The sequence below is a fragment of the Danio rerio genome, chromosome 13, assembly GCF_052040795.2.
Source record: "Danio rerio strain M-AB ecotype USA chromosome 13, GRCz13ab, whole genome shotgun sequence".
NCBI classification, from domain to species: Eukaryota; Metazoa; Chordata; class Actinopteri; order Cypriniformes; family Danionidae; genus Danio; species Danio rerio.
Window position 1 is genome coordinate 8044561 of NC_141033.1, and position 10440 is coordinate 8055000.

General features: G+C 36.4%; 1 protein-coding gene across 20 annotated transcripts in view; it reads left to right on the top strand.

The window, feature by feature from the left end:
- Positions 1–10440, top strand: part of gbf1 (golgi brefeldin A resistant guanine nucleotide exchange factor 1) — a 167139-nt gene that overhangs the window by 107380 nt on the left and 49319 nt on the right. For all 20 annotated transcript variants that reach the window (XR_015505573.1, XR_015505574.1, XR_015505572.1 and 17 more), the window contains 6 exons: positions 1888–2032; positions 3578–3795; positions 4242–4410; positions 7575–7786; positions 7868–7966; positions 8058–8252. Coding sequence is in view for 11 of the 20 variants with exons in the window: in XM_087278781.1 (XP_087134907.1) it covers positions 1888–2032; positions 3578–3795; positions 4242–4410; positions 7575–7786; positions 7868–7966; positions 8058–8252 (1038 nt within the window). In the remaining 9 variants the exon portion in view is untranslated. The remainder of the gene's footprint in view (positions 1–1887; positions 2033–3577; positions 3796–4241; positions 4411–7574; positions 7787–7867; positions 7967–8057; positions 8253–10440) is intronic.

Here is a 10440-nt window from a genome sequence, read left to right on the forward strand (position 1 = left end):
AGATACTGGACTGCCAAATGAAAAATGGGGTTTTCAGCATGAAGTCAGTTTGAGTCAGCATTGTACACTTTTATATACAATGTTATATATATATATATATATATATATATATATATATATATATATATATATATATATATATATACATATATACACATATATATATATATATATATATATATATATATATATATATATATATATATATATATATATATATATATACATATATACATATATATATATATATATATATATATATATATATATATATATATATATATATATATATATATATATATATATATATATTGTAACACTGTTATATTCAACCCAAATGCGATTCAGTGATCCACAAAAATGGAATTGTTTACTTCCCTTAAAAACAACTTTAAAAAAATTACAATGTGAGAAAAAAAGAATAGGAGGCTGTAAAAGTGGGTGAGCGATGTTGCAGTTTTTCTTTTCATTTTTTTTGGAAGTAGAAACTGGCAACAGTTTGCATTTGTACAGTGGTTTTGTCTTTATTTGAAAAGAAAATCCTACCATGATGGTCAGTTAAAAAAAACATAGTTCTAAAACTTTTTTTTCATCAGCAATTGTTACCATGAATGTGCTAATTTGTTAGTATACACTCACCGAGCACTTTATTAGGTACACCTGCCCAACTGCTCATTAATATCTAATCAGCCAATCACATGGCAGCAACTCAATGCATTTAGGCATGTAGACATGGTCAAGATGATCTGCTGCAGTTCAAACCGAGCATCAAAATGGGGAAGGAAGGGGATTTAAGTGACTAAAGTGGCATGGTTGTTGCTGCCAGATGGGTCTGAGTATTTCAGAAACTGCTGATCAACTGGGATTTTCACGCACAACCATCTCTAGGGTTTACAGAGAAAGGTCTGAAAAAGAGAAACGGTCAGAATTTTGGCATCAACAACATGAAAGAATGAATCCATCCTGCTTAAAATCGATAGTTCAGGCTGGTGTTGGTGGTGTAATGGTGGGGGGGATATTTTTTTGGCACACTTTGGGCCCATTAGTACCAATTGAGCATTGTGTCAACGCCACAGCCTTATCTTCTTCAGTGTACTCATCTTCTTATGGCTACTTCCAGCTGGATAACATACCATGTCATAAACCGTGAATCATCTCAAACTGGTTTCTTGAACATGACAGTGAGTTCACTGTACTCAAATGGCCTCCACAGTTACCAGATCTCGATCCAATAAAGCACCTTTGGGAATGTGGTGGAATGGGAGATTCACATCATGGATGTGCAGCCGACAAATCTGAAGCAACTGCGTGATGCTGTCATGTCAATTTGGACTAAAATCTCTGAGGAATATTTCCAGTACCTTGTTGAATCAATGACACGAAGAATTAAGGCAGTTCTAAAGGCAGAAGGGGGTCCAACCTGGTGTTAGATGTACCTAATAAAGTGGCGGTTGAGTGTATAACTGTATCCTTGTCCAAAATCTTTCTCCAGACACCTGTCTTTTAGTTTTTTTTCTGCTGTTATTATATTTGATTATTCATAAATTATAAAGTGTTAGTTGTTTTAAAGCACTGAAACCAGCCAATATTTTTTCTTTCTTTTCTAATCTCATTAAACATAAAATAGTTGGAAGAAAATTGTTGACTTTGAGATGATAAACTGAGAATCGCATGTATACAAACCCAAGAGATTTTCTACAAAATGACATGTCTGAATGTCTGTGTTTTAAGCATCCGTTTTGTGTGCTGGCTTTATAATAATTGAAGCTGTCATGAGGTTTTGTTTTCGTCTTGCCCTCTTGCATTGTTTTTTTATTTTTATTTTTATGTTTTTTTAGCGAATTGCAGCATTTAGCTTGATTTAACAAGTCCATGTTTGTTTTGAAGCTAAAGATGAGAGCCGGGGGAATGAGCGAGTCGTCCAAGTGGAAGAAACAGAAGCGTTCTCCCCGTCCCCCTCGTCACATGGTGCGCAGTCCCTCAGGACAGATGGATCCAGCTCAGTCCAGCACTCTCACCAACAACCTTTCAGGTGTGCTGACATGCATTCTATACTGTTTTTACTTTTAATTCTTAAATACATTCATGTTTTGTCAACCACTATTACATATTGGAGTCTTTAATGACCCAAACCTCTATTTCTTACAAATATGAATCCTGCAGTGGGTAATGCTTTAATATAAGATGATGTAGTTACATTTACATGTACTTTTAGTCATTTAGCAGACGCTTTTATCCAAAGCGACTTACAAATGAGGACAAGGAAGCAATTTACATAACTATAAAACCAACAATGAATAGTGCTGTAGGCACGTTTCAGGTATGTAAAGAAAGTTTAAGAAGCAAAACATTAGTATTGTTTTTATTTTTTGTTTGTTTTTTTTGTAGTTAGCGGTGGAGCCAGAGAGGCAATTGCAGATTAGGAAGGAAAGTGGAGACTAAATAGTTGAGTTTTTAGTCGTTTCTTGAAGACAGCGAGTGATTCTGCCGTTCTGATGCAGTTAGAGAGTTCAGTCCACCAACTAGGCAGATTGAGCACGAGAGTTCGGAAAAGTGATTTCTTCCCTCTTTGGGATGGAACCACGAGGCGACGATCATTCGCAGAACGCACGTTTCTGGAGGGCACATACATCTGCAGAAGTGAGAGCAGATAAGAAGGAGCAAAGCCAGAAGTCGCTTTGTAAGCAAACATCAGAGCTTTGAATTTGATGCGAGCAACAACTGGCAGCCAGTGCAAACGGATGAGTAGCGGAGTGACATGTGCTCTTTTAGGTTCATGAAAGACCACTCGTGCTGCTGCGTTCTGAAGCAGCTGAAGAGGTTTGATAGAGTTAGCTGGGAGCCCGGCTAGTAGAGAGTTGCAATAGTCCAGTCTGGAGAGAACAAGAGCTTGAACAAGGAGTTGAGCTGCATGTTCAGTTAGGAAGTGTCGGACCTTTCTGATGTTGTAGAGTGCAAATCTGCAAGATAGTGCAGTTCTAGAAATGTGGTCAGAGAAGTTTAGTTAGTCATCAATCATTACTCCAAGGCTTTTCACCATTTTGGATGCAGTAAGGGTTGCCCCATCCATCTGGATTGAAAAGTAATGATGTAGAGTCGGGTTGGCAGAAACTTTAAGCATTTCCGTTTTCGTGTGGTTAAGCTGAAGATGATGATCTTTTCATACAGTTACACATATTCCATGTGCTTACTGTAGTAATTACAATTAATGGTGCATTATTGTATGTAACTAAACATAAACCTAAGCCACATTCTAAGTCCCGCTCATTAGAGATGATCTCTCCCTCATATATACAGCCTTGAGTGAGAAGCAGTCATCCGCCATTAGAGTTTTCATCTAATGCCGAGTTCAGACTTTGAAAAATGTCATGTCACAGATGTTTGTCACACTGCAAGATGGATCGGCGCCGGTGGTTTCACACTGCATGATTTTCTAATAGGATGAATCACCGACAACTTTGTCTCGGTCCACAAACTACGTCTCACAACCAAACACAAGCGAGAAGTGACATGAAAACATTGCGAGGCCATGTAGTATATCTATTGTTATTAACTACACTGTAAATGTCGATTTCAGGTGGAGTTCCCTTCATAGAGCAGCACAGTGGAGGTTCTTCTACATTTCCTGGTTCCGACAGTGCAGCTTCCTCCATCTCCAGCCCCACCACTGACAGTGGCTTAGACACCGGCTCCAAAACCACCTCAAAGGAGGATCTCACCGACCTGGACCAGAACAGCTCAACAGCCACCACTCCCATCACACCCTCCGCAGAGCCGGGCAGACTGGAATCACAGGTAACTCTCAGGCCATCACTAAACTGTCCACATGAACACAGGTGTTTTTAAAACTACACATTTTATGACATTGTTTGGCTGTTGTTTACCAATGCACACACTTTGTAACATTTTATTTATCAAGTTTAAGAGTTTCTTTAACACTTCATCAGAGATGAGATCAGATATTCTGTTTAAATATTTTTTGTTTTTGACTATTAAAATTATTTGTCTTAGTAATGTTGGTAAATTAAAACAAAGCGGTTTAATATTAATAATAATAAAAAAATCCTAATATTCCTAAATGCATTGTTAAAAAAATATTCAATAATTATTGAATGGTATGAAACATGATACTGTGATATTTGTTTTTGCAATATCACCCAGCTTTACGTGTATGTGTGTACATGTCCTGAAGTGTCTATGTTCATGTGATTGAGCTTGATTGTGATATGTTCTCTCATCAGTCTGAGGGCAGAGGTGTGGAGCGAGCCCAGTCCGCCTCAGTGGAGTCCATTCCTGAAGTCCTGGAAGACCGAGACCTGCTGGCTGACCAGTCTGATTCAGCATCTGTCCACGATATGGACTATGTGAACCCTAGAGGAGTGCGCTTTACACAGTCTACTCAGAAAGAAGGTAAAAAATAAACGGCAAAAGCAAATTCCGCTTTTTAAAGGGACAGTACACTCAAAACTTATAATTCTGTCATCAATTACTGTACTCTCGCAATACTTGTTTCAAACTTGTTTGAGTTTGTTTCTACTGTTGAACACAAAGAAAAATATTTTGAAGAAAGCTGGAAACCTGTAGCTGTTGACTACCATAGTATTTGTTTGTCCTGGTTTTATCTTTCTTCAAAATAATTTCTTTTGTTTTCAACAGAATAAAGAAACTCCTAATGCTTTGGAAACATTTGAAGGGGCGTCCCTGGGGTCTTAAAAAGTATTAAAAGTTGATAAATCAGAGAAATGTAATGCCCTTAAAAAGAATTAAAAGTCTTCAATGCTATTTAGCAAGGTATTAAGTGTAATGTCATTTTTGATTATGCAGTGTATGGTTGTATGCTAAAGTCTGCCTGAATTAAATCTGTGAATATGAGGATGCAGTGTAGTAGAGCTGCACGATTCTGGCTAAAATGTGAATCGCGATTTTTTTTTTTTTTTGCTTAAAATAAAGATCACGATTCTCTCACGATTCTGTAGATGTAAAATAAAGGTGTGGTAAAAACAAACATATGGCACAACATCGATAATAATATTATGTGCAGGTCTACTGGCTTCTATAAATAATTCTATTCTACTTATAATAATTCTGATGTTGATTATTATGTTTGAGATATATGTTTGCAATCTGTCATATTAGACAATTTTATTCACTGGTGAAATCAGACATTTGGCATTATCAGATTATATTCAACAATATATAGGCTAGAATAGTTATACTGACATTGTAAACATTTATTTTCATGCACAACTGTGAGTTTGCTATGAAAGAAAAAAAACATATCAAATGCTTGTCGTAATCATAACTCTAAAATGCCATTTGATCATTTAAATGAAGTGCACACTTTGGGTTTTATTCTGACTGCTAAGTGCTTTTTCATACTTCGCACGCGGCTCCCAAACGATCACTCTGTGCCACAAACTGAATATTATTTACAACTTTATTACCTGTTACTCGCAACATATGCAGGTTGTGTTCACTAAAGTAGACGCGCACGCGCGCTCTACTTCTATCATTAAGTAGAGCGTGTGCGCGCCCTCTCTGTGATAACAGCTCACGGTCAGCAGCACACGTCATGTGTGATTTCCCAATCGCGAAAACATCATTATATTAAGACAAAAATGACATTTTTAGGTGGATTACACCTTATAAATACAGCATGTGAGTCATTCAACATCATTTGGAGGTGTCAATGTCAGTGAGCAACGTGTGTGAAACAATGAAAAGACTCGTGCAGCCGCCTTTTCTTCTCTCCTGAACTTAAAAATACGATTGGCAGAATCGTAGAAATGCTGGATTAAGATCGTCTAGGGGGTCGAATCGAGATTGCGATCTTTTAACGATTAATTGTGCAGCTTTACTGAGTAGTTTATAAAATCAATAAAATCCTGCTAGATTTGACATCATGCTGCTTTGTTTACTGCAGTAACCAAGGCTAACCCATTATTTCTGCAGTTCAATAATATGAATTAGCTAGATTTAGTAGATTTTTATTTAGTACATAAATAATGTTTTAGTTTAGGATTAGTTCTTTCATTATTATTTCTATTATTTCTAACTATTCCGTAAGTTAATATCTCGCCAGGGTTTCCAGTTAAAGTGTCCTAAAGTGGTTTTAAGGTCCTAAAATGTATGGAAAGAGTCTTGAAAAAGGTCTTAAAGGTATTGAATTTCACTCTCTGATTACTGTATATACTCTAAGGCCCAATCCCAATTCTACCCCTTAGCCCTTTCCTTTACCCCTACCCCTCGTTTTGTGCGTTCACATCAAGGGGTAGGGGTGTCCCAATTCTCTTTAGCTTGAAGGCGTAGGGCAAAGGGGAAGGGGTGAATAGCCCTTCAAACTGAAATTTTTCGGGACCACACTCGAAACCGAGGGGTAAGAAAATTTCCCAGAATAGCTAGGAATAATAATTTCCCAGCCACAATAGCAGTGTTGCTGAACCCGGAAGTAAGGAGATCCACAAATTAGTATTTTTTGTCATTATTACGAATTTTCAAACAAGCACATGTTTTAATAGATTCATAAGCGTGTACATGTTTTACCGTCATGCTTTTCAAAAAACAGCTAAAATAAAAAATGCTAAATTTCCTATAAGCTATAATCCATAATAATAACAACTCCTGTACAGCAGTCCTACAACATTCTGACACTTAATGACACTCGAATACTTTGTCAGAAAAGTCTAGTGGCTGGGAATGGGCTTTTTACAGTGTCTGCTAAAATGTTAATGTTGTTTTTGGTGTGTTTACATTGATGAATATGGCCACTGTGTAAATGCACAGTACAGTTACGACCTTATTGCCACATTAAATCGTTATGATAACATAATATATGCCTTCAGTGATTTCCTGAAGATAAATACTAAAAAACAACTGGAATAACTACAGCAGTCGCCATCGTCTGATCTCATATGAAGCATGAAATCGCGATGACATATAAAGAGGTGTGCAGGTGCTGTAGTGCTGTCCCTATTCTTATGGGTACATTTTGAAGTTCTTCCCCTTCACACTTGGTTTTAAGGGCCAAGGGGTAGGGGTACAAAAATAGAATTGGAATTGGGCCTAAGTGTGAACAAATAGTGATTCAATTTTTTATTTTTGAGTGAACTGTTCCTTTAAACCCCAATATATTCTGAAAAGCTTGATAGACAAGATCAAGCACAATAAAAAAAAACAATTGTTGGAAAACAGCAGTTAAGTAAGCATCTGATTATAGTGATGTGGACATGTATAGCACATTATATTTAGCATTAGACATATATATTGTCTTAAGCAGTGTTTCTCAACCACATTCCTGGAGGATCATCAACTTTGTACATTTCCATGTCTCCTTCACTAACCATGCCTAATTCAACGGATCAGCTCATTAGCAGAGACTAAAAGACCTGTGATAGGTTTGACAGACAAGGGAAACATCCAAAATATGCAGTGCTGGTAGTCCTCCGGGAACGTGGTTGAGAAACACTGGATTAAAGCATGGACATTATACCAGTTCATCAGTTTCTCTCTGTATTTCAGGCTGTTTACATTCACGCTTCCTGAAATGTGATTGGTGTCTCTTTGTGTTTCTCCAGGTGCTGCTCTTATCCCGTATGGTCTGCCATGTTTGAGAGAGCTCTTCCGGTTCCTCATCTCTCTCACCAACCCACATGACCGCCATAACTCTGATGTGATGATGCACATGGGCCTTCAGCTCTTAAACGTTGCCCTTGAAGCTGCACACATCGCCCCCTACCAGTCATTGCTCGGTCTGGTCAAAGATGAACTCTGTAGGCACCTCATACAGGTAAAAAAAAAACTCTGATCTAAATGGTAGGATGTGTACGTTTACATTTGTACTAAATATTCTCCTTCTGTCTCTTTGTAGTTGTTAGGTGTAGACCGAATGAATCTGTACACCGCCTCTATACGTGTGTGCTTTCTTCTGTTTGAAAGCATGCGAGAGCATCTAAAGTTCCAACTTGAGGTATGTGATGTTATCATTTTTTATTTATTTTTTTGCCGCGAGATATAAAGAATCTCAGATGCTAGGAGTCACTCTTTCTGTGCATCTACAGATGTACCTGAAGAAGCTAATGGACATCATTACCTCAGAGAACCCGAAGATGCCATATGAAATGAAGGAGATGGCCCTGGAGGCCATAGTACAGCTCTGGAGAATCCCCAGCTTTGTCACCGAGCTCTACATAAATTACGACTGTGACTTTTACTGCTCCAACCTGTTTGAGGATCTCACCAAATTGCTCTCTAAGGTGAGCCCCTTCAACTCCTGATATCCCTATAACACAGAGGAAGACATATTTAAAGTTTTGAAACTGTTTCACAAGTATTTTACAACATAAAGTAAAAAGAAATGTTAACCTTAATTTATTTTTATCTTTACACTTGCAATAAGGTTGTATTAGTTAATTTCAAATAATGTATTTACTTACAGAAATAATGGCCAATACATGTATTACTGCATTTGTTTGTTTGTAAACATTACTTAATAGAAATAAAATTGTTCGCTGTTAGCTCGTGTATTTTTCATTCTTTGTTCATATTATTAAATACAATAATTAACAACGATTGAAACTTTTTTGAAAAGTCTGACCATTTTATGAAATGACAATAGGGTAGGATATAGACTTGTCACAATACTGAAATTCGGTATCAATTGATACTAAAGTTTTAAAATCGTCCATTTTCCACTGACATTTGAACTTCAATGCACGTTCTTAAATGGTGCTGATTTGACATTGGGTTCACATGCTCAACATAAATGACTGTGATTGGCCATGGAGGTCATCAGTTTACCAAACTCACCGCTGTTTGCTGAGTGTAAACACAGACACACTGGAGTGTCAAAGTCACGTCGATCAGCTGGTTTGTTTAGAAGCTGACATACGAGCGATCCGCTGATGAATTATGGGTTTAAAAACGCTCCAGTATCCCTTTATCTATGGTTACACACAGTAAACAGCGGTGAGTTCGGTAAACTAATGAGCCTCACTGCCGATTGCAGACATTTTTGTTGAGCACATGAACACAATGGCGAATCAGAGCTGTTTAAGAATGTGCTCAATAGCGCTCAAATGTTAGCAGGAGATTTGTTTTTATTGAGTGTGTTTTTAAAATTTCAGTATCGATTGGTACTGAATTCGTGAAAACCCTATAATAAAATAAAAATGTATTAATTGTGCAAAAAGGATTACACTAATAATTTTCTTTTTATTTTACGTAGTATTTATTTAAGGTTTATTAAAGTTATTTTTATTTTAGTTTGCCAACTTGCAATAGATGAAAGTGAGATTAGATGCAATCAGCTAAAAAGTGTATTAATTTAACTGCAGTGTTTTGGTTAAGTGTACTTACTTTAACACTGTATCAGTGTTAATGTATCTTAGTGTGATTGTGATTTATATATATATATATATATATATATATATATATATATATATATATATATATATATATATATATATATATATATATATATATATATATATATTGCATTATACATTTTCAATTTAGTTGTTTTTATTAATTAATTTAGTAAAGTTTTAGGACTTGGGTTTTGTTTTTGCTGACTTTATAGTTTCTTTATATTTTTAGGAGTTTATTATTTGTTTATTTTAGTCTGTCAATTACTCAAAAGTGAGATGTTGCTTTGGCCAGTTAGCTAAAGTAAAAAGTTTTTTTTATGAATTTTTAAAACTTTATTTCTTATCAAATAGAGAGTTTGAGTTAACTTTAATATTATGGTTAGCTACTTCAATAGTCTTAAATCATTTTCTTGCAGTAAGCCACAGGCTTCATTTAATTAATTTATGAATTACATTTTTACATTAAAGAGTTCACCTTTAAAGGGGACCTATTATGTCTTTTTTACAAGATATAAAATACTTCTCTGAAGTTTCAGTTCAAAATGCCCCACAATTAATGTTTTAGAACTCTTTGAAACTGCCTCTTTTGCGCTTTGATCTGATAGGCTCCACACACACTTTTCGCTTGCGTTTATCATCAACATTTTTTGAGAGGGTTTCCGGATTCAAACCCAAGTGATTTTCACTGGCATCAAGCAGAAGAGTTTGCAAAATCACTCCTTGACGTTAGATGGTTACTAGACAACGTTAAGCTTCTGACATCCGCTTGTAACACAGAAGAAGAAAACAGAAAGTTGACACACTTGTTGTTTAAGTTACTGGCGATTCAAACAAGCATGGATGGTTCAGGTAGCAGCTCCGGCTCTAGCGAAGAAGAAATGATTATTGTTCACCTGTGAAAAAAGCAGCTCCATGTTCATATCGTCTCTGGGCATCTTCAATGTGTGCTCACATTGACAGTTTGCGCTCGAGCGCCTCCAAGTGCTGTTTACTGTAACTTCAGCAGCTCCGTGCAGGTGAACAAAAGTGCCAATCTGATTGGTCAAAACAAAAGAAATGAACATGAGGCGTTTCT